We start from the raw sequence: 26,074 nt of genomic DNA, 5'->3' as shown, positions 1-26,074 counted from the left end.
TAAACAAATTCCAAGGTTCTGATTTTTTGGGGAACACTCTGACATAGAAACTGAGAATAATAATTGAAGACTATTTTCAGTGTAACAGGGCATTCTGTGTATAAGCATCTATGATACTCCTGAATTCAACAAGCAGACTAAAAAAGTTCTGAAAAAAAAAAAAGTTTATCGAAAATCTTTGTATATTTAAAAGAAAGAAGAAAAAAAAAAGGGGGTGAGGGGTGGTGGCAAACAAAAAAACCCTTGAAAACTGTCCAAAGGATTGTTAAGCTAATAATTGACAGGCACAGACCTGTCTGGTAACTTATATATGTCTTGCCCTATTATTTCATATACCTATTTCCATAAATGAAAATAGTAATTTACAGCATTTCCGGAACTTGTCATTCAAAATATGCATTATCAAAGGGTAGAATTAAATTGACCATACAGTGACTTTAAATTGCACCTGCATGACAAACATTATAATCACTGTTGTCTTTGGAGTGAAGAGGAAGTTACTCAGCATACAATTGGAGATGTGTGGGTAACACACAATATAGGGTTTCAAACTAAGTATGAAGACTTTTAACGAATAATTCTAGCAGTTTAAATTGCATAATTTGATACTTTTTACAAGGAACGAGAAGGGGAAAAATCTTTTGGAATCTTCCAGAGTTTTGGGGTTTTGGCTACTGTACGTTTCTACCACTACTGCTGTTGCTACCAATATAACTGTTGCCACACTCATAAGTGTTCTGCAAATCTGGAAGGCCCAGTTTTCAAAACAGAGATGCAAGATGACTCTATAGACTAAGATTTTGATTCTTGAGACTTCAAAAATTAACTCCTGGGTACACAAAACACGGAGTTTCTCTTCAAAGTGCTCCTTGACTTGCACACACACCTGAGCAAGCTCTCAGCGATCAAGCGTTCAACACCACCCAGGCCAGCAGTGAGCGGTTTGACTGTAGCTTGTGACTCAACACGGGCACAGGTCAAACCATTTATATGCACAGTGTCAGATGGGTACTTATCATGGTTGCTGAAAAAGCAAGCATGTACACACACACACTCTAAGCAAAGTATGCTGAAATACATAGAATATTTGGTTTTCTTCAGGGCCCTATAAGATGGATACAGTAAAATGAATTCAACCCAAAATGTCTTCTAGAAGACCGATTGCAATTTACTGCCCAAATTACTCCAGAAAATCTACAGGGGTATTCTGATGTACATAGATAGAGCTCCAAATGAGAAGAAATCGGGTCTTCATGCTTTGCTTGTTTTATGTGGTAAGCTGATTTGTTTAGAAGTAAACTAACTATGTCTGAAAGGGCAAATGATTATTTATTTCATGGGAAATTGAACCATGTATTTATTTACGCATTTTAAACACGATCAAGTACAGCAGTTTGACCAGCTTCTACTGAGAAAGAAATGCAGAAATATTTTAGCAAATGGTGGTATGTCTCAAGATTAAGCTATTTTTAAAAACCATTACCATTTTAATGTCTGCAGATTTCACTGTTCCTGACAGTAATATACTCATACCCTGAACAATCTGAATCTAATTTGGACTGTTATTTATCTGTCACTGCCAAATAAGTCCATTCAGTGGACAAGTCTGAACTTTGTCTTTATAAATCCACATGAAGGGTTCAGTGCCATCCTGGACTATAATTCCACTGAGATTAACCTTTTTTTATTGACAATGAACAGTACTCCATGCCCAGTCTATAAGAAAGAAAGAGAAGGCATTTGGTTTTTTAATGATTTTCCCTGTCAAGTAATTGTCTGGTTACTAACACTCCAACGGGCCAAGGATATAACATAGTAGACAGTGTTCAATGAAATCAGTAGTTCCTATCAATTTAGCAGGTAATTTGCATGTGATATACAAGAACGTAAAGGGAACTCTTACATTCATCTTGCATGATTAAAACACGCACATAAGTCTTTCCCAGGGTTAGGATGATTGTAGCTACGTACTTCCTTGCTTCCCTAGTGAAACTATGGCTTTCTCATATTTACTTTTCTCTTTATTTTTTGTCTTAAGACTGTGCACAAAGAAGCAACTGGGAACAAAACAATTTCTTTAGGTTTTTGGTATTGACCTTGTGGACCCATGAGTACTGCAATTAAAACAAAAGGGGGCTTTTCTCCCTGGGTCACTGGAAGTAAGCCCACATTTTGATCTGTGTCCAGTCCAGTATGTCATCACGCATGAGCAGAAGAGGTTAAAAGGGCAGATTTTTAAGCATTTGACTGTGCAACTGCTGCCTGACTTGTACACCTACAGTTTCTACAGTTGAACATGCAAATATGGCAACTATGCACTCAGTTACTTTGAAATTTTAAAATACATAATTAATACAAAAATAGCCAGATGAATATACCCATAGTCAGAATATCTATACCCACACTCATAGCAGCCCAAGTTAAGGCTGAAATTAATGGAATTTTCCTAAATGAAGCTAAATGAAAACACCCAATTTTTCAGGCAAAACCAAGTTCTGCAATTAGAGAAATGTTTTGTTTATTTGTTCTATGAACAGATGAGTGGTCAAATATCATAACAGCCATTATCCTTTCCATCAAATTTGTCTTTCTAAGGATGGTTTTCTTAGGTAGTTTTAGTGCTTTTAAAGTATCAGCAATTAAACTTTGCAATGTTGAGATGACCAGAAACAAAACCTGGTAATGTAGCCAGTGAGAACTGCTGAAGAACTTTGGTTGACATACTTACTTGTATTAAAAATTGGCCAACATATTGGGGCAATACCTCATAAAACTGCAAACAGCATTGAGATGCTTATTTAGCCAAAGACTTCAAATTTAATGTCTAATCAAGAACACATCTCTGAGCAGCACAAGACCTTTCAAACCCATATCAAGTGCATTTGGCATTAGTCTAGTTCTGACTCAACAGGAGTGCAGTCAACATTGACCAAAAAAAAATGTTTCTCTTTAGCAATTAACTATTTCCAACATTGAAGCTACCATAGAACTGCTCACAATCTACGATCTCAGTTTGCAGAAATGCTGCTGCTTTTTTTTTTTTTTCCAGTTTTCACTATAAAAGGGAAGAGCTTACTGGAAAATATGAAAGCATTTCAAATTTTTTTAAAATCCCAGTTTTTCTCTCTTGTTGACAGTGCTTAAAAATATGGGTTGACTTGTTTTTGATTGCTGTTTAAATAACAGATTAATTTAATAATCGTTGGGATATTGAATAACAACAAATTATGGAGTGGGACAGCCAAACCCTGACCCTAATGACATTCTTATGTTAATTCTTACTTTCTTTTAGGCTCCTGCTTTCTTAATAAAACCTATATTTTTGAAAGTTGTTTTTAAACATTGCAAATTATCTCAAAGTAGCATTTAATTTTTGAAAGCAAAATATAGGTTTACATGCAGAGAGTGTATTTTGTATGGCTGTATACTTTTACCATCTGACTCAAAGTCTGCTTAAATGTACAGGTGCCGAACTATTGATGAAGTTTTCAGATGTGGCTGAAAAGGTGAGCCAGATATTTAAAAAGTAATTAGCATGTAGTCCTTTCTACTGTGTGATTTATTTGTGAGGATATTTTGATTTGAATCCAAGCACCCATGATTAAAAATTATGATTGGAATGATTTTTGAGAACAAGTCTTAGTTTTCATAACTACAGTTAATAACTGTTCCCCTTGGTAACTGTGAAGTGCAGAGTGTTTCTCTAAGGCCAGTAACAGCACACCCAGTATGGAACAAGACTGAGACTCTGTCACTCTGTGACCTTGTTGACTACGACTGTGACTTTGTTAGCAATAACACAGTATTTGTGCTCCAAAATGTCTTATCTAAGTAACATTATATGGTTTCAATTAACATCAGTCATCATTTTTGCTTCTACTAAGAGACTGCTTTTAGTCTCCTTTTCCTGACAAGGGCTGTAGAGTAGTGCTTGACACTGTGGGAACAAAAGATAGGGGCTTAAACGAGTAAGTTGGGACACAAATTTTCTTGCAGTAGAGTATTTGCACAACTTGTTTGCAAACGTGTTCACAATATACTGAATTTTCCACTGTCTTTCAAATAAGTTTGCAATAGTAGAATGCATGCATATTCGGCTAAATATTTATAAATACATTTTTCTATTTGTAATCAATATTTGCAAGTATATTTCCCAAACAGATTAATCTATAACTGGATCCAAGAAGGACACAAAATAGTCCCAGTGACTCAACGGGATCTGAATCAAAAGCCCAGTATGCAACAGATGCCATGCAGATTTAAGACTGAACATAGCGTCAGTTCAAAACTCACTGCATATAAGGGTGAACCTTAATTCTGTCTGCTTGAGCCCATCATTCTTAAATTACAAGTATTAAGCAATACACTTGCTTGTAAAAATATTTATTGGTACTGAGACCATGAAACAGAAAACTGGGTCAGAAGATGTAGGTCTACAAAGGACTTTGGGTCAAATTCCTTAGCTGTTCTGCGGGAAAGTGTCCTGGGTTATAACAAAAATATTTGGAATCCAGTGCAGTCTGCAATCTTAGATGCAATTTGTAGATTGCTAATGACAGTGGGTAAACGGTATAACGAAGAACTTTCCCATGAGAATCTAATAGTTCTTCTGGATTATTTCTTTAGGTTTTGCCGTTGCTTGTGGAGAAAAATAATGGGTGCCTTGAGATCAGTTTGCAACTTACAGGGTTTTCTTTTATTTTTTTGTTCCACTGCGGAACACAAAATGTTTTTCTATGAAAAAGATCTTAGCGCATTATTTTTGAAATACTATAATTTTCGCTAAACTCAGTTTCCAACTCAGTCCTGTCCAAGTATTGCAGAATTGTGTTATTTTTGAAAGCTATTTCCTTTGACCTGAAGTTACCTAAGAAGACAGACTCAAATCTTCATTCCTTTGAGAAAACCTGGTCCTGTTAAATTAATCTTTTCATGGAACCATGCCTGTTTGCAATATTTAAACATAAGAGATGTGTGATAATTTGTTGCACAACTTGTCAGCAATCTTCTGCAAAATGATCATAAAGTAAGGCTGCTTGAATTCTACAGTGCTGGCATGAAGCACTCACAGCAATGTAACGTAGATTGTATTTGATATGTCAAGTGGAAAAGTCACGGCTTGATTCTGTTGAGTTTGTACTTTTGAGGCAGTGGGACCTATTGTTACACTTAAAGGGCTCCTTAGAATCGATTTACAAAGCACTTTCATACTTCTATCCCACAAAGCCATATAAAAATGATTATTCATAGTAGACATTAATACATTCCTTATAATTAAAAGTTGGTCAGCAGCAAATTAAAGGTGTATATTAGTACACAAAATAAATCTCCAGTGTATTTACTCCTATTTCCTGTTTTAAAACAATTAAGATACCAAGGGGAAAATTCAGAAGCAAGTCCAGAAGCACAACTATTGGCTTCAAAGAGAAGTCACCTTTATTTGCTAATCACATATTGATTTAGTCTGGAAAGGGAGAGTTGTAACAATTTTTGTTTGACTTATACATTCTTCTTGTCATTTATATCGATAAATAAATTATGACTGTAAATACTCATCTCCTTTGTGATGATGACTTCTCAGTATAAAGGACAGCCAATTAAGAGACTTACTGAAGTACAGAAATTTGCATAAACACCACCTGTGTAATTCTTCAATTACAGTGTACCATAACTATAATAAAAACATCACTGCATATACGCACTAAATGCAGAGAAAATACATTTTCAGTATGAAGGTGAAAATCCAGACTGAAGTTTTCCTTTAACCCCAAGAGCGACCACTTACAGTAACACTGGTAGAACTGACACAGTTGCAGCACTGACATGTGAGATTCATTACTACAAACCCAGCTTCCCAACGCTGAAAGTTTGGAGGATAGATTTAATCCTCTCACACACTTTCAGCCTCACAATTCTAAGAAGGAAACACTGTTTGGCATTCAAGTAGAACAACCGAATCCCATAGTACCATAAGGGAACTTCTAACCTATCCAGCAGGATTTCATTCTGGTATAAGAGAACTAGTAGCACTAACATTTTTGTATCTAAATCTTCACCGAATATTCCATTAGAATGCTGCCTGTGTCCAAGAAAAGTCTTAAAATATTCACTATTATTTGAAGTTAGCATAAAACTCTACTGGTTTTACATTTTTTGGTAGAAAATAGAGACACTACTTTAATTTAAGAGAATCGAACTTTTAAAGGATCTCTGTAATAAGAGAAATGACACCCTGACAGAGGTCATTACATAAGATATAACAGACTTGTACATTTTTCAACATAACCTTGAATAAATCAGTTTTACTGCTTTGTCACAAACAGTTGTATAAAAAAAAAAAATTGAAAGGGCTTACTTGAAACAGTCATCGCAAGCAATATTCCCCGTGGTCTCCTTTATAGTGCGTTCAGAAACAAAAGCTGGATATTCAGTATCACAGGGCTCTAGGGTTTGTTTCAACCTCTGCGCTATAGGCACAAGAAAAAATATCTTGATGTTAACATGGGAAGAATAGCACGCAAAATTCTGAACAACATGAGATGCTGCATTACAGAGCTCTCAGAAAACGGAAACATTACTCAGCTTCTGCCACCCTGTGAGATTTCCTAGGCAGTGCATAACACTATTTTTTCAATTAAAAAAAAAAAAAAAAGTTTATCCATGGAATGTAATTTTGGAAGACATAACTTTTAAAGTAGTTATTCATGGTTTAGCCATTACCAGCCTACTTTACATTTATGCACAAGTTTGTATTTTTTTCTCTGCAAATTCAAAACGGACTTACTGTTTTGATTTCAGTGATGCTGTGCACCTCTAATGATTATATATGGGGGGTTACATTTATCTGACAACTAATTTGTGGTACATTTTACTGAAGCCGAAACAGTTTTTGGATTACAGCTTGGGGATCTTTGCAGAATTTCATCAGTTAGAATAACTCTGTGGGTGAGGGGCAGAAGTGTTACTTGGCCCAGAACTAATGCTTCCTGTCTGCTCCTAAAATAGTAATAATTAAGACTGCGTAACACTTTTAATCTGAAGCCCTTGCAGTGCAAGGGAAAATAAAGCATCACTATTTACATCTTACAGACTGGGAAACTGAGGTACCAGGGAGCAGTGAGACTGGTTCAAGGTCAAACTACAGGACAGCAGTAAAGCTGGGAACTGAAGGTAGCTCTTCTGATTTTCACGCTGATGTATCTGTTGGACGATGTCTCTCCCTCATTCCCTTTCTTTTTCCTCCCCACCCCTTCATTCTTCCTTAACACAGAGGTACACTTGCATATCAGCATGAATGTTAAGCCTATCTTAAACTAATTGCTAAGTGAGAAAACAAGACGAGGCATGACAAAAATAGATTACACTGAACAGGCTCTTGGACTCAACAGATCTTCCATTCAAGATAATCTGTTTCAGAGCCAGTGGAGTATCTATCGCACAGTGCCAGGGGAATAAACAAAACTGCATTTACAATCACTCACTAGGACATGCATTTCTGAACTGTTCATAATTTTTGTATATAATTTTAAAATATTCCCTGAAATGCACAGATCTCAAGGAAGATACTAAAGTTGGGTCAGAAAAGTTTTGTTACTTCTGATATTTTCACTATAGTTGTGACATATTTTACAATTTAGCATTTTCTTAGGAATTGTCTGACTAGCTCTACTGCACCTTCACCCTTTCTCTTCTGTTCTCCTTATCTGTTGCCAAGAATGACTGAAATTTATCACATGTATTTTGGGTCTACCCTCACTTGTATCAACATATGGCTTGTGTAACAAAGACACTGCTAGAGATCCATGGGTCTCAGATTTCCAGCACCTCGATAGAGTCCAGAAGATTATGGGGTTGCCCAAGGTTTAGGACATCAGTTTCTTTTCTCTCATTTACAATGTGATTGAGATTACAAGACCTTGTGCAGGGTTTAGTAAATTGGCAGGTATATGGGGACCCTCTAGGATCTCTGTAATATGTGGTGTTCTACTAATGTCACAATTAGAGCAGCAAGCAATGTGTCATTAGAAGAGATTAGGTTTTTTCTGAGCTTCATTAAGCATTGTTAAGTAAAAAAAAAAAAAAAAGGTGCAAGATCATTATTTTTAATTTAGTGAAGTGCACTCATAATTATTACAACTCCTAGTGATAATGTCACATCTACAGAAAAACATACCTAAGAACATGCTTTGCTCTCTTGTGAAATCTCAATTGCTTTTGCTCTACTATCATATGTTGGTTTCTAAACAACTGTCACTTGCTACGTAACTAAATTTGAATTGGGCAAGCAATACCATAGAAATGATGACATTCCAATGAGCATGATGAAGGGGTATTTTCAACACTCTTACTCATCAGAGAAATGGATAAAGTGAATTACATAGTTAAAACTTCACTTTCAACTAAAACATGAATGAAAATCCCTCAATTACACGTGTCTGTCAAGGTGCTGTAATGATAGTTTTGTCTTCAAGAAAATAAAGGTTGCAAGGTATTAATTCCTGTCTTCTGTAGTTAGTACATGTTTAAAATACAAAACAGATATTCATTTTCATGAGATGAAGGAGAAATGCTGTCTGTAAAGGATATTTTCACTGATATGTAATGCAAGTACCACTGGCTGTTTCATGTCATGTAACAAAAGAATTGCCTTCAATGTTGCGATGCAGTGTAGCTTTTAAATTAGCATGGGAAAGGCTACACTTAGTGAATGAACCTAAATCTCCAGAAGGTACTTATCAAATCTTCACCTCCAGCAGACACTCATCTCAGCCTCCCCTTGTCCCTACATAACATTTACAACACGTTAGGCAGTAGCCTGACGTGCTTTCCAGTTGCTCCAAGATAGACCTTTCTGCTAGAAGAGCTCCAGTATCTTCTTACTACAGCAGATGTTGGAATATTCCAGGGCATCAGTATGCTCCATTTTCCTGATACCTTTAACTTCAGACAGAATATTACTTCGGTGTAAAAACAGCCTAGTATCCAGGCAATGCAAATATAAACGGAAGCCTAAAGCAGTAATTTTAACCCCTGCTTTGCTAAGGAATATGCAAATCTGCAAATATGAGACTGAAGAATGTGACCATTATACCGTATACAACATGCAGCACACTTTGCCTATTAAACAGCCAATTGAGAAGCACTGCTTTTGTAAGTTAGCTCTTTATTTTTGAGCAAGACTTCTGAAATGCCATAAAAAAGTCTGCTAAAATACAAGAGACACTTGGCATAGAAAACTTCAAATTGTTGTGGAAAACGTTACAATTTCATCATTATTTCAAATGAAGCATCCACATTTTAAAAAATCGTTTTGATATAAATTTAATTTTAATTCACCTAGATTTTATTACTTAAAAAAAAGTCTTGTTTAAACAAATGCATAAAAATTACTATTTAAAGTCTTAAAAATATTTTAATATGAAATTACATTGAAATGACCACATTCGTGTGAACTTCCGTTGAAATGGCATTTTCCAGTACAATAACTCCCTACATATTACAGATGCATTAAAAAAAATGTAGTACATGCAGAAACAGACTAGTATAATTGCCTTATTCACAAAGACCCTGTTGGTATGAAGGTGAACATTAATAACAAAACAAACAAAGCAAAACAAACAAAAAAACCCCAATCCACCCCCACAACAACAACAAAAAAGGCAAACAAAACCAAACAAATCACCACATATTTAAACATTGTCTACTGTTTCAGCTTTTCCATGTGTACTGTATTCCTAGAGTACACACAAGCACTATTCATAGAAGATCTTAATTATCTTGTGTTTTGGGAAACATTAACAAAGACATGGATGCTGACATGGTGAACATTGTTATCAGACATCTATTACTTAGGCTAAAACATTTTATACACATTTGAATTTCAAAAGTCCAATTTAACCTCGCCATTTCTAGCATCGTAGTCAGGAAAAAAGTACACTTACCTTTTGCTGTTAGATCAGAGTGCCACCAACTGCATAGATTAAATTCCACAAGGAACCTACAGAAATCATTAGAATGTTCATATTATCCCACAGAATGTTTTCAAAACACTAAGCTGGCAGTAGCTTGATACCATTAAGCCTATTTTAAACAAAAGCTAACACAGAACTGATATTCATGTTACTAGCATAACTCTGGGATTATCAACTACTCCTATTGTCATATTTTCACTGGGTTGTATTTTGCCACTGAGAATTTGCTCTGAAAATAACTTCATGAATAAATAATAGATTTACGTGTTATTAACTTAAATTATTGATCTTATTTGAACTGTCCATTAAAATTGTCAATGCATGGCAGTATACAGTATTTTTTCCTTTGAACATTATTGAACTTTATTACTTCATTATGCAGGGTATTTTGACTCTAGTAAAGTACCATAGAATGATAACTGTCCTGGCTACAGTACAGAAGTACACATAAAATACTTAAATTACATTCTGGAACTAAAATAATAAAACTAATTTATTTCTAGGAGAAGAAAATATTGATTAACCAGTGTCTAATCTGTTCTAATTAGATATGTAGATAATGCATTCTCCCACTAAAATTAACTGCAATTTACTTTGAAGAATGAACTGAAATGTGCCAGTGTGTCAGTTATTGTAAGAGTAAAGAATGTGAAACCAACATCCAGGTTATCATAAGCACATGACACTACAATACTTATAAACCAGAAAGTTTCTGGAAAATTTTCAAGCTGTTATAGCTAGCATCAAAGTTATATTTTAACATGATTTCTTTCCCTGATATTTACTTTGAAAGCTGCATATGAGATCAATCTCTGTCCTCTGGCAACAGCCACTCTGTTAATTCTTCTTAACTCTTATTCCAAACTTGGATGAAAGCTCATATAATTTGTAATTTAAACAAAATCACTACAAGAAAAAATTAGTTGTATTGCAATAAAGATAAAATTCAGTTAAATCTGCAACTCTGCTCCCTGATAAGAACAATAATAAAACATATAGGTTAATAATATAAGATACATTTAAAGGTTTCCTGTTCTCCATGTGGTATTTCTTTGTGATTTCTTAGGCAATCTCTCTTTAAGGAAATACTCATTATTTATTAACTTGAAATGTTAGAAGAATTAGGCTATGTGAAAAAATTCAGCAACATCCAGAGTATACGTTATCTGGCATATTCTGTAAAAGGTCTGTCGTATAGAAATTCATGAAGTGGCAAACAATACAGTGAATCACTAGAACAATTTGCTATATTGACAACTGCCCACCCAAGCAGCATTACAAACAGCCAGACATTTCTTTAAAATTTAACAGTAACCACAACAATAAATTTGGTTTGTACATTGCGATCTGCCAGACTTACTAAGCAAAGACATACGAATAGAAGTGAACACCATGAATAATGTAAAAAGTACAACCGTGCAATCATAAAGCCAAAACTTTCTCAGATTTTAACAATGAAAAATTTGAAAGGAAAAAAATAACAAATATTACTATAATAAAAATCATATAATAGAAGCAGCACAATGTATGTAAAAGGCAAAAAGTACAAATATACATTCAGTATTCAAAAGTAAAAATATTCATTAATCCATTCAAATATTAAGTTCTTGATAAAATTTACTTACAAGACAAGCTCAGTCATAATCCATTTTATTGCAGCAAAGAAGGCATTATAAGGCTGAAGAGAAGCAACTAATTTAATAAAAAGGCAAAATGCACAGTATTTATATCTTTATGGAATTCTTAATGTAAAGACAATGTTATGGATATTCAAATACATGGGTAGCATGAGAAAAAGAACAATATCTTTTGCTTATGAAGAAGTAAATATTACTATATTGAATATTAAAATATATAGTAATGAAACTTCCTTTTAATGTGGTTGATCATAAACACAGATTACCAGTTGGAAAAGGAAAGTTTTGCAAATGATTCTTAAATTTTTAACCTCTAGGGGTTCCTATTTCCCAGGCTATTGTTGGATACACAGCTCTGGTAGATAATATGAGCTGTTCTTAGGCTGCAATTCACAGGCTTGCCCCTCTATAATGTAAATCTCTATTCATTACTTCAGTCTAATTAGACTAGGAAAAGCTTCTGGAGTTTGAATTTACCTAAATTAAGTTATCTGTGTCATATTGAAAGCTTAGTTGTAAGCACTTTGGTAGCTTGTAAGATTCTTCCCTCCTCCCTCCATTTTCCTGGATCACAACAAATATACAGCAAATACTTTGAAAATCCTGTGTTTAAAGTACTTCCACTACATTTCAAATATTTTATTTTTGAAAAGAATATCAATCAGATACTTTTTAGAAAGTATTTCAGGCAGAACAGTCAGTTCCCAGAAATTTGGAGCAGAATCTGTCCTTGTCTAACTCATATGTGTTAGGGTCTCCCAGTAGCACAACATTTTGCAGACTACTTAGATTCCATATCAACAGAGTATTTTAGCACATGTAAGAAATCACATTGACTTTAAGAGAACTACTTGGATTTCTAAAACCATGCTTAGCCATCCTGAATCAGGACCTCAGTGAAGCAGTGTCCTTTGCCACAGCAGTAAATGGCCATTTAAAGTTTTCAGAGGCCACAAAGAGTATTTCTGGACAGGGCTGATAATGCACAGAGCCAATGAACGAGTGTCAGTCCATAGCATGCAGGCTGAAATAGCAAGCCGGCAGGATGTAGAATGCCTGCGAGAGTAAAGATTCTTGCCTATTAAGGACTGTTTTATAAAAAAAAGATAAAAAGCTAAAAGTCTTTCCTAGAGATGAAAGGAAAGCAAAATTACAGCCCAAAATTTCAGACTCGACTAGGCCTTGCAAAGGGTCAGGATTTGTATTCAGATCTGAAAACAGGAGTTTAAATGCATGGAAATTCTACTTTAAGAAACAACTTCCCTGAATACTAAGGAAAAAAAAAAACGTGTTAAAATCACTGATATGTATGCCTTTCCAATTAATCAATCTTTATATATATATATATATACATGTATGTATGTAAAAATCTCCATTTTTACTTTGAATTACATTTCTGCATGCATATGTTTACACACAAAAAAGGCATTTGTGATTCCAGTCCCCCAAACAAAGCACAATCTATTGCCAAATTTACAAAGTCCTAAGAAGGAGGATTCATATGGTGCAAAGAATATTCTGACAGAACCTTAGAAATCGTGGCCCAGCAATAAAAATGACTGTGTAAGTATTTGAGCTTGAAAATGCTTAACACTTTGCATTTTTTTATAATGAACCATTCCTTGTATGCAAGAGCTGCAAGCATTCCAAATCAAAACAATGTGCTTACAATGGCCATGAGATATTTGCAACAATTTTCTTTGATGATTGCATGGAAAGGTGCTCAGAAAATTCACTATACTTACGTCCAGTAAGCTATGGGCACTGTCGCTACTCTCTTTGTTTGTTCTACACATGGCCTGGTAGTCATAAAGTGTAATTCTACAGAGAAGAACAGAAAACTGCTTGACTAAAAGAAGAAAACACAGTGGAATAATAATGACAATGTGGAAGAGTCTGCCCACAAAGTAGACAAGAAAATAAAAACTGTAGCAGCAGAAGGGAAAAGAGGGAAAGGGATCATTAAAACACACTTTACACAAAGGAGAATAAAGGTAAGAAACACTGAAAAATTTGTAAGGATTTTATCAGTCTACAGAACAAAGGAAAAGCATAACTGGGAGAAAGCAGGGAAGACAGACATACAGTGTAACACACAATGATATAAACAATGCAAGTAGGAGAATACACATTCAACAGGATGCTTAAACAATTGGTTCTGGACTAAGATTGGCACATTTAACCCCAGAAAGCAAAAGAACATATGCATTTGAGAGGCTTCTCACAACAGACCACTCTTGAGCTCCAGTAAAAGCAGAAAGATACTTCTACAGTTCCAGCATCTCAGTTGTCATTGCCAACTAATTTGTAAAAACAACGTGTTGCTTCCAAAAAAGAGAGAGGTGGAATTTCAGTGTATTCACTGTACAGATAATTGAAGCAGGATGCTTTATTTTTCGTTCTTTTCATGAAGGCAAAATATTCCACATCAAGTACCTGCTGTAATAAAAACAGGCTAGAAGCCTCCTCAGATGCATAGTAAACAGGGAAATGTCTTTCTGCTTGTGATTTTACTCATTATTGATACACTTCAGAGATCTAAATGTAAAATCCAGAACTCAGAGATAGCATATGGAATTGTGATTACTTCTCTAAATCTGTCTGTCCAGAGAACAATTAATTAACTATATTCATCCACATAAAAAGCATTTAACATCTGTAGCAGATGTAAAGAATCTTTAGCTGATAAGTTGCAAAAAGTGTAAATATAAAAGTTACTAGTATGATTTGAACATATCCATTTGACTTTTGCATCATCGGAGAAACAAAGGAACACAATTGGACATAGATGGTTTATAGATGTATGAGATGGGACTTCAACATTTTGCATTGTGTGCCTTGCTTCTAAGCGAAGAGAAAGGAAAGCACACAAATTCAGCTACAGGAAGGATGTCCCAGAAGCTGCCAAAACCAGATCATGAAATGCATTCAGCATCACCATGAGGCATTCTCCACTGCGTGCCATGAAACACTGCAACCTGTAGCAATAATACGTTGCAATCCATTGTGGCAGAAACTGTTTATAATTTTTCTGATCTAATTTTGTGACAGCAACCATCACTAAAAGCCTCTTCATTATGCCTACATTTTCTTTCTGGTTTACAGGCAAAATATCTAATACATTTGATCTCGCAGCTTCAACTAAGCATTCAGCACATAGTCATACCGCTTACATCATTGATTTTATCTCATATTCAGAATAGAAATGGCTAGGAAGCCCTTGTTTTGTGGACTGGCAGAGAGAGGCACATGGTAGACAAACGCATAACTAGAGACCTAAACATGGGTGTAAGTTGACCACTGACCATATTTGGCAGAATCACGCCCACAGCCAGATCCGCGCACACAGATCTGCCAAGACAAACAGAGCAGTACATGGTGTAAGCCGTGCTGCCTGTATGGCATGCAGTAATACACCACTTTCCCTAGCTTTTTATTTCCTTTGTTTTTCCCCCTTTAACAACAGTCAGTATCCAGCCCTTGCACGGTAATCTCTACAGCTCAGCCTTTCCAGTCTTGTTGCCTTGACTATTTTATTCCTCTAAGGACCATGTTACACGTCGAATTGGACCTCCTAGTGATGGTGGAAAGTAATAAGTGCAGACAAGGGCAGCTTACAGATGTTAATGTGCTCTCTGCAGAGTAGTCAAGGAATTCTACACGGATGAAATGGTCCCATCCTGCTTCATTCAATATCTAGTGTTACAAGTAGAAGAGCACTCAGTTTTGTCTTTATTCTTTGCAAATAGTTTTTTCAATATAAAGAGTTTGGTTAACGTTTGGTGTTTGAAAGTGCAATAAGTTTCTCAAGTTTCAATTTTGTATGCTAGAACTGTTTGGAAAATCTGTGGACTTTGTTATTCTGACAAGAATTCTTAATTACATACTATTATATTGTGTCATGTGGAACATCTGTTATAATTTGAACTTCACTTCAAATTTTCGAAGAAGCCTTTCCCCTCTAAATATTTGTACTTGTATTACATTTCTCATGTAATTTTACATTGTACTAGATGTGCTAGATTCTTTAAATGCTCAAAGATAAAAAGGCATTAAAAGCTGAAAGACGTACTTACAAATAATCTGAAATATAATTAATATTGTGCCATGACATGCTACATTTTACTTTTTGTAGATTGTTGTACTGTACAGGGTACACAACAATCTAAGATTACACTATGAGCAAATGTTAACATTTACGTAGTTAAAAACTCCCTTCATTTAACAGGCAAAGAAATACTAAATTTTAGAGTGATGGCAGAGGGGAAGAGTTCAAATAAACAATCTCAAAATCATTGTGGAACACTGCAAAATTGTTTTTTGGAAATGCTTGAATATCATCCATGGATGATATTATGATGAGTTTCATCTTACTAAATATATTTGACGTAGATTTCTCAACAAAATCTGGAGTGAGTTCTGGTTTTTTGAACAACACATTTCCATCTCATTAACTGTCAAAGTTGGCAGGTTTGACACCTATCTGAAAGTTTCTAGTGATGATTCAAACAACTACCACACACACAGGATGTGCCAAACATAGCAGCGAAAGCATTACGGCCAAATGATCTTACAAGCCCTGATTCTTCCGCACTAAGAATAAATAGGAACTTTGCAAGACACTTCAAAGATCAGTGGATGAAGCCCATAACCACGTTGAAATCTGTGCTGCTTCTGTGTCCAGGTATGATTTCCAGAGCATTATTTTATTGCTAATGTCTTCATGAGATTTTAGAAAATAGTATTTTTCTTACAAAGACAGACATAACTCAGTGTTGCAGAAAGAAAAGGTTTCCGGATTGCCATTTTTGAAGTGATTGTGTTACACTTTTAAATAACTGCATCTAACTGTATCCTGTTGAACTGACTATAGTTGGTGAATATAACTGCCTCTTTCCCACGATCTAATTTTAAGTCCATCTAGATGCCCAAGTCCATGCTATGGATGACAGCACCTCACAGGAGAGCTTTGCTCTTGCTACAGATAATGTGCTTGAGACTTTCTGACATCACCCTGCTGTTAACTGCCCATATTTCCACACCTGGTCCCTGAAGTCTACAGAGCATTTGTTTTAACATCAGTCATAGAACAAACATGAACAATGTGCAATCATCTTTAACGAATGGAAAGTAACTTACCAAAAACTAAATGTGCACCTCCATCATATATAACTTCTGGGGCCAAACACATTTTGGTGAAAATTTTCTGCTATAGTAAATTCCAGTCGTGTACTTTGCAATGTACATACAACTGAGTATGAATCTGGTTCAAGAAAATTAAACTTTTAAGACCTGCTAGCAGCACAGGCTACAAAAACAGAAACTCTGTTGCTTTCAGATAGATTTTCAGCACACCTATGGATTTCTACTTGGTACCTGGTAGCATAAAATAGAATCACTGACAATTATAACAGCTGAAAGAACTTCAATGCATAAAATTTCAAATGTTTTGTCACCAGTTCAAGGTTTGGGGGTTTTCATATAATGTGTGGGAATAATAAGCTTGTAACTATGGGATCACAGAATGTCCAGAGTTGGAAGGGACCCACAGGGATCATCGAGTCCAACTCATGTCCCTGCATATGATAACTCCACAGTTCACACCATGTGTCTGAGGGCATTGTCTTGTCTCATCTTGAATACTGACAGGCTTGGGGTTGTGACTATCTCCCTGGGGAGCTTGTTTGAGTAGAGTAAATGTCAAGTCGATAGAAAAAAATAAAAGGAAGTGCTCCAAAGAACCAAGCAAAGGAAATCAATAACACAGGAAGCCCTAATTATGGAAACTATTCTTTACTCAGCAGTCTACATAAAAATTAATGGTGACTACAGCTCTCTTTTGGTGGAAAGATGTTTGTTAACTCAGACACAAGATATGTAGCCTGTCTTACATTCTCACAAGGAAGCACAGGAGGGACAGTGTTAAATGGTATGAAGAGGAAACTAGTGTCTAAAGTCTAGAAAGGGTCCTTGTGAGGACATAGCAGGACACTGTAAGAAATCTCGTGCTGTTGCTGCTCTGGTTCTGTCTCCTTCCTTGTCAGACAGATTATTAGTATCAGAAGCTGTCAGACTAACTCCTTTCATCACTAAGAAAATCAATGAAGAGCATAAAAATAAATTACAGCATTTTGACAAAATAAACTTGTCACCACATATCTTTGCATTTATTATTAAGCTATTCCCAATTGCCAAGGTGATTCAAAGCATAACATGTATACAAACAATAACTCAACCTGTACTTCTGTCTTACAGAATGACAACTCATTTCCACAGCATACATGCCCGGGTTTCCTCTTAAGCAGGCAAAACGATTCCCATATACTAATATACTGCATTAAATTAGTGGTAATATCTACAGATATATAAACTCTAACAATGTCCACGCTCAGTTTTAAGACATTAATTTTAGATGTCACATGGACAAAAGATGAGCAGAAAACATACCACGCAGCAGTGCAGGAGTTTTAGAGCACAGGTACCAGATATACATCTGGTAAATGAAAATGAACCAAACCAAACAAAAAAAAAACCAATCAAACAAACAAAAAAACAGACCCAACCAATCAAACAAACAAAAAAAAAAACACACAAAAAAATCTACAAAAAAGTAAACAAAAAACAACACAGCAGAACATGGCTCTTCTTGTTGGTCATGACAAGAAGGAAGTGACATATTATTTGGTTCTTTTGTACCTAGTTCTAAACCCGTACTAGACAGTCTGCTGTAATATTGGCTTTCTGATGGCTCTTTTTTTTAAGAAAATGGAATGTCATTCTCCAGGGAAGTAAAATTACATACTATTCATTTAGAAATTCAAGATCAAGGGTGCAGGCCTCATACATGCTCTGCAGTGCACATGACAGCTAATATAGAAGATAATTATTGGAAACAGTCTGCTCATTTTCCTACCTTGAATGTCTTCTGCCTGCCCATACAAAACATGCCTATTCATCTACCTGACTATTTTTTGTGGCATTTATGCTACCCTCTTTTGAACCTACTTTTTCTTTTACTAAATAAATCATCAGTAAAGACAGTAAAACTTTTTATAATGTAAGAACTGCTACATCACAGTTGCATTTGTCCAGTTGCAAATTCCACTAACTCCAGTTCGAATTGTTCCTTCAGTCTGCCACTGATCTTCTCCAAAGTGCACATCTACATTCAGAAACACTGCCCAATTAATAGAAGGTCAAACCAATGACTGTAAAAATCCACATGAAAATAAACACAGTTTTAAAGTATGTGTCCATTTAACACCTTCATCAAACATTCAAGAATATCTTATTAAAACTAATGCTTAAATAAGAAAGAGTGGCCTAAACTAAACTAAAAAATACCCTTCATTTAGAGGCCTAGCAGCCTCAGTGGCATTAGTGTCCTGTTGGTGAGCAACTAGTTCTTGTTTTCATTATTTGTTTTTAAGACTGTTCTGCTCTTTGCAAGTAGCTTAGTAAAGAGTTCTGATTTTTTTTATAATTTTACAACCTGGCGGCAAAGCACTTGCTAGGTTTTGCTTATGAAGCAAATCAAGACTGAGAGATGAAAGTCTGCCTCTATGTGCACACATTTGGAGAACATAGGTGAAGGATCGAGGTCATACCGTGCCGTAAGGGCAAAGGCAGCACGTGTTATTCACTGGGGAGCATGTGAGTAGAGACAAAGAAACAGAGCAAGAAAAACTGAGAAACAAGAGAAACTCTCGAAGAAACAAGAACCTATTAGAGTGAGCTTTAGCATCTGGGAAAGATGGAATCCAGGGGTGTACCATTTCATTCATATATCCTGACAACATGATTAAATACCAAAGCATAGATTCTTCTTCAGAGGCCAAGAGTGTGCCTGGTGGAAACAGAACTGTTAAGAGGAAATGCTGCTGCTTCCGTATTTATCCTGCAGAATTGCTTAGTTTTCCTCCTGCTGGAAAGGATGAAAGTTTTTTGAAGTCAAGAGCTATTTAATTTTCTCTTACAGATTTACTAAGTTCATTCCTTTGGGGATCTGATTGCTCCGATAGCCCTTAATTTTTCTGAGTTTAATGTGGTTTTTTTTTCTGTTTTCATGCTTTGAGAAGCTGAATCTACTTTTTCCACTGTCTTTATGTAAACAAAGTGTTGAGGAAACTATAAAGAAACTTTTTCCTAAGTTACATGAAGCATATACTTTTCCATAAGCACATCCTAATCTATTTAATTATGAATTTAAATTATATTTAAATTATTTAACTGTGTGCAACATTCAAGGTATAAGATAAACATCATTTTGCTAAATGAAATCATAGAACATGTCACGTTGCTGTGGAAGCACTGAGATAATTTTTCTCCCTAAATATAAACCCCATAAACTAAGAAAATATACACACATACACATGAACACATTATTCAAAAGAAGTACTGAGTTTAAAGAAATTGAGGTGGGAAGAAGGTATTTAAGCTCACTTTAAAAAATAAACAGCGAACACAAAAACTGAATTTCATCCTGCTGCAGGTTGAAAAGAAATACAGTCAGCAGCAAACAACCCTCTTTTGTTTAACACTTCCAGCTCAATCCTAAAAAGAACTTCTATATCCCTCCAAATCAGTGGTAGTTGAGAGAATGCACAAAGACTTATTTCATTCCTTTTGTGGAGAGGGAGCCTGAAAGCTGGCATGAATCAGCGAGGTGGTAGCACATATCTGCAGTGCCATTCAAGTTATTGTGCAAAAGGAAGACTTTCCATCCCCACGGTCACTGCAGATGTTAGTAAACTCTTCTGCAGTGAAGATCAGGAATCATAGAACCTTCTACTTCCAATCTAAATGAAAAAGGAGCCAGACCAGATTAAACATGGCGAAGTTATGGAATTCACCTGCTAGATGGTAGGTGCCATATATGAAGCAAACTGCAAGAAGGATGGCTTTGGATATTGTGAGAATGAAATGCTAATGAACAGCACTTGCTCTCTGATTTAGTCTCCATAGTAAGAGCGGTAATGACAAGCATAATGCATGCAATGTCTATATTGTTGTGCTCTCAGGGAAGCAGTATGGCTAACAGATTTTGCCACTGCATCAATTCAGTGTTTTTTAAAAATTTTTCTTCTTATTCCACAGAAAATAAATTTTGGAAAAGCAAAACACAACTCCACCCAAACAAATTAATAATCTTAAAAATATGGTAAATGTGTCTGGGTACTTTTCAGGAAAGCCAGCAAAAATTTCTTCTTCATATTTCTGGAATAATTGATTTTAAAGGCCTCATCTAGCACAGCTCAAAGACAGTTCGGGTTTGGCTTTTCTGTTGTTGCTGCACAGAGCTATCTGCTGTACAGCAGGTGGCTCATTTAGTGCAATTACACCACTTTGATTCTCTTCCATTTTTAACTGATTGGCAGTGGCCAGTTTATTGTGCTTAAATAATTGGCTCATTGTGTTTACATTTTCTTCAGCATGCAGCTCAGTTGCACTGATCTAGTGACTTCATTATCTTTAACTCCCTCAGAGCTCAAGACCAGCAAAATCATAAGCCAACGATCGATGCCAAACTGGCACCCACTGCCATTTAGATGGAATGCTTGAGCCATGCAGTCTTTCTTTTCTCAACGGTGGTGCCTACCACCATCAATTGTTCAGTAGATATTCTGTTTGAAATACTTTGCTAGGCAGGACAAAACAAATTGGGACAAATTAAAGCATTATCCCTTGAATTTGACTGTATGTTTTTATTTGCATCGAATGAAATGCTCCATTTCTTGTATAAACAGATCTTTTCATTGTAGAATCCATTCTATACATATGTATTACTTCACTTCCTTTTACAGCATATGTTAAGAATGTAGTGCTAAACACAAGGTTGCCACCCTCAAAAACTTGGGATGATTCAGTGAGTGCTAGATCTTTCCATTTCAGGTCAGTCATTTACTGGGAGTCATATTCAGCTACAATGTGCAGAGGCAGCATGGAAAGCTTTCTGCCTTTAGGAGAGCTGGTTTACCAAGGAAGCACACAAACTCTGTTTTGAGAGCCTCTATATACACCCTCACTAATAACTAAATTCAGCAGTTGATGGGACCAGTGATGTGTCTTCTTTTTAAATATTAGAAATGCAGAGGAAAATAAAAGGGAAAAGTATGATACAGATAGTCTGCACTTCTCTCATGCTAGGAGAGGACAAAGGGGTAAGGAACAGTTCTCAAGCTGTGTGAAAGCCATGGAGACTCCAGTTTTGTGGTACAGGTTAAAGCGAAAAGACCTTTCTCACTTCCCCAGATACACAATTTATTTCAAAGGATGACACATAAAATCACTATTAGCTTTTATTGTCATCATGATAGTAAGATCAGGTCAATAGTCACAACAATGTTCAATGGTGAGTCGGCATGCAAATGAAAATGAACTACTTGTAAAACAGCTCTGTCCCTTTAACAGTTGGGTATTTTCCACTGCCTACTTTGAGCAATCTCCAACTTTTTACAAGTCAAAATGTTTAATGTTGCACCAATGATTTGCTTTCGAGCCATTTAAAATTGTTCAGTAGTAGATATGGCCCAATCCCTTCCCCACTTGAGCCCAGCAGGAACAGGAGAGGTGCACAGTTTTAGCATCAAAGTCAAATAAACTGTTCTTTTAACAAGAAATGCATTATGGGCTGTCTCCAATATTCTTGACATTGTACATGCATGGCATTGAGTTACACTCAGATCATATGGAAAAGCGGTATCATGAGAATCCAGCCACACTGCCAGTCTTGACCATCTTTTATGTGACTTTGGGTTTGTTTTATTTTGCTTTTGCAACATTTTTTTAAGAGATAAAAAGTCAAGTTAATTCTTACCTCTTAAAGGAGCCCATTGTAAGTAACTTGTTCATCACAGCCCCTTCAACCTCCCCAAAAAAGTAACCAGTCTGTAAGGGGAAAATGCAAGAAACTACCGAAAGTTAGATAAATGCAAAACAACGCCGGATGCAATTTAAAGTGGCATATTCTAGGATCTGACAAGAGTGGCTTTGACAGTTACATAGACAGGTTTTCAGGACTACCGCTACATAAAAACTGAAGAGGACTTTACAGTCATGGCAAGTTACAGGGATTACATTATTACTCTTGAGCAGATGTGAGAGCTTATACAATATATTGAGGTACATTATATAACATCTAATATCAGAAATAAAAGCCATCTAAACCTAAGAAAATGCAATAATCTGATCACAAAGCCTTGTGATTAAAATATTACTTAAAAAAAAAATATAAACAGGTTGTGAGAGGATTTCATAAACATTCGTAAAAAAGCATTGTTTATAATTCCCGCATGACCTGTTTAAGGAGCTGGAACAGTACATTTCATCAGTCCTATAAATTTTAACTCCATTCAGAGTCATTTAATACTTAAAACCACTCAGCCTGATGAATTACTCATTTTTTCCTTGTTCAGTAAATGTGGACTAATAAAAATAAATCTCTGTTGAGAAAACAAACATTCATGTTATGACTATGGTATGTAATATGGAAGTGACTCCATCATCCACAGCCATTCATATGGCATTGGAGAATCTTGCATGTACAGCATTTTTCTAGCTTGGGAAGCCATTTTTTATTTTAGAGCCTCAACTCCCAGCAGGATTGGGTATGTTCTCTGTATTGTTTAAAGGGAGAAATCCCACAATTTATGGGGGGGAAAGGGCACTACACTCTCAAATTGCATGGATTCCATAGGTTTTGAATGAACTAAACCCCAATTCCATTACAAGGAACTTAGCTGACCTCAAGTATGCACCTGGGAGCTCACAAGCAGAAAAGTTACAGCCCTAGCCAAAAAAGGCAAAAAGGCATTCCTTCACCTAAAAAGCAAGTATTGCGCTTTTTTTTTTGTTACTCAGGGGAAACTTGGAACATTTTCCAAAACATGTGTGTGTGTAAAGTCTCCTAAGAACAAGAGGAACATTTTAGTTTATATGACTAAAAATACTAGCTTCAGTAGCCCTTAGCTGACTGATGAAGAAAGATCATCCTAACCATTGGAGAGGCAGTCAATGTCAAAAAGCACAAACTATAAATGACTAGTATAACCTTAGATAGCAATAAACCTGATTTAACAATTTGTGCTTCAGTCTTATGAAGACATTTTTGTGACAGTTTTCTCCACAAAAGCTCCATTTGTAAATGCTGGTTCTCGCTCAAAGCAGTAACATCCAGATTATATATATATATATATATATATATATTTTTTTTTTTTTTTTAATGCATTAGAATTTGGTTGCAAATCAGATGAAGAACTACACTATGCTGAACAAGATTCTTGGAGCAGTTTGGGTCATTTTTGGAAATCCATAGTGCAGAAGCAATTCCAGACAGGTGAGTAACTGATAACGCTTCATCCCACTTCCCTACTCCTTTCCCTATCCCCAATATATATAAAGTGTACATATAAAATAAATACACATATCACATTGTAATTAACATAATATTACTCTAGCATTTGTTATTCATCTTAGGCTTAGATCTGTCAAAATTAATGGTTGAGTTGAACAGCAGCTAAGCAGATAAATATTTTTAAGGAGCTACCAGTGCTGAATATGGCAGCACCAGGTATGCCAGGTAGGGCAGAACCACCCATTTGTCTTGTTCCATGAAATGTTAAGAAGGTTTCCTCCCTATGTGTTTTGAGAAGCAGGGGCATAGGAGCAAGAATCTGCAGATATTGCCAGTGGCTGTTTCTCGATCTTCCATCAGCACCATGTGATTCTCTGCTAGTTTTCCCCCAGCACTCAGGAAAGAGTAGCACAAGCAGAACCTTTGGACTCACATATGCTGGATGTTTTATGAATCCATAGGTAGGAATCAACATTTCTTCAAAGAATTTAAAAACTAGGTCATAACACATTTCTAGCCTAGTTCTGGTCCAACAGTTGTTCATATTATCACTATGTTCTTCACAGGAGTATGTAGTAGCTAGTATCAGGTAACATACCAAAGGGAAAACCTTTTCCAAATCATATTTAGTGGTTGTAACCAACTACCAACTAGCAAATGAGTTACACAAATCACAGTTTAATATCTGTGAATAATAACAACAACAGAAGGAATAATGAAACAAAAATGTTTCAAACGTAACAAGATTATATTCTACAATGAGTGTGTTTTTTTAGGTCATTGCTCAGCTAAGTAGAAAATAGAGATTTTATAGATACAGGAGGAAAAAAACCCACAAAACCGAACAGATGCTTCTAACATAATGTAGTTAATATTTAAGCATTTTTAGTTCATGTTATTTTATGTGTGCATCCTGGAACTATATTCAGAACACGACTGACATTGCAAAGGGATGGAAGCAATAAATTTAATAAAGTAAACCAAAGTTATCCATTTTGGTGCTCAGTTTTATATGTAAGAAGACATCATGAAGAATGAATACCACATGAGGCAGTCCAGCATGCTTAACAGTTAATGCTCTAACACCCATTAGAAGGATAATAGTTTCAGAAAAATTGTATTTCCCTTGTACATTACTTGCTAATAAACTTTTCAAAGTCTCAACCAAAATGAAGCAGGAAAGAGAGGGATCACAAGGAAACATGCAATTACTTTTGTGCTGTGCAAAGGTGAAAAGTATCTGTCTCTTTTTACTTTCAGAAGTGTCAGATATAAAGTTGCGAAAATTAGAGCTTGTAAATTAAAAGTAAAGCTCAGTTTGGCTTCTTTTTTACTATTCACTTAAAGTTTTTATCTCCTCTTCAGTCACTCTTCCAAGTCACCCGAAGCTCTTTCCAATAACTGTTTCTCAGTAACTAGCCCAGTCATATCAAATTTAATTCACCAGAAGGCTAAGTAGGAGTATGGGTATTTCTATTCACAATCCCAACATATAAAAGAAATTCAACTTCATACAATGCTGGCATAACTGGGGCACCACCCCAGCAGTTTTCAGACAAAAGTTAATGAAAATGGTGGTGGTTTCTTCATAAGGTTTCCAGGATTGACCAATTATACATTCATTTTCCAGTATTTTTTTCCACAAAGTCAAAGAAAATTAATGTTTTGCCTTATCTTCTTATTAATCACAATCCTTGTCCTCTCTGTTGTGATGCTGAGTGCTTAGTTTTAATCTTTCAATGACTGTAATGCACTTCAGAAAACAAACTCCTTAGCTAACAGCTCCGTAAAATTTCATTATCTCAAGTTCGAACATAAAAGCTCTGTGTCCCCAGTGTCCTCCCTCCCTCCCCAACCCTTCCATGTGGCAAAAATGTCACAGGGAATATTTTTCCTTAGGGTAAAAATGTTTATGGGAGACAGACATTTCTGCAGCAAAGAAAAGCCCCTTAAGAGAACATTTATGAGTTTCAGAGGAGAGCCTGCCCCAGCATCCTGTGTTGATGGATTTTGTTTAAATTTTATGTTACTAATTCCTTAACATTTTAAGATAATGGCCTACTTAAAAAATAAGTAAGTTTAGATAAATAAGTTACATGAGAAGATTGAATAAA

At 35.7% G+C, this 26,074-nt stretch overlaps 1 protein-coding gene across 8 annotated transcripts in view; it reads right to left on the bottom strand.

Annotated features, from left to right (window-relative positions):
- The window catches only part of CACNA2D3 (calcium voltage-gated channel auxiliary subunit alpha2delta 3), a 481,484-nt gene that overhangs the window by 11,318 nt on the left and 444,092 nt on the right, over positions 1–26,074 (bottom strand). For 4 of the 8 annotated variants that reach the window (XM_071813168.1, XM_065845555.2, XM_065845556.2 and 1 more), the window contains 5 exons: positions 22,425–22,495; positions 13,354–13,429; positions 11,597–11,649; positions 9,942–9,997; positions 6,356–6,467 (listed from right to left, as the gene is read on the bottom strand). In XM_071813168.1, the coding sequence (XP_071669269.1) occupies positions 6,356–6,467; positions 9,942–9,997; positions 11,597–11,649; positions 13,354–13,429; positions 22,425–22,495 (368 nt within the window). Of the gene's footprint in view, positions 1–6,355; positions 6,468–9,941; positions 9,998–11,594; positions 11,664–13,353; positions 13,430–14,913; positions 14,960–22,424; positions 22,496–26,074 lie in introns of those variants that run through there. The other 4 variants (XM_071813169.1, XR_010652035.2, XM_071813167.1 and 1 more) reach the window with 4 other exon arrangements.

This window comes from Patagioenas fasciata, chromosome 10 (assembly GCF_037038585.1).
Source record: "Patagioenas fasciata isolate bPatFas1 chromosome 10, bPatFas1.hap1, whole genome shotgun sequence".
Lineage (NCBI taxonomy): Eukaryota > Metazoa > Chordata > Aves > Columbiformes > Columbidae > Patagioenas > Patagioenas fasciata.
The sequence above is the reverse complement of the archived record's forward strand: the minus strand, read 5'-3'. Positions and strand labels throughout refer to the sequence as shown.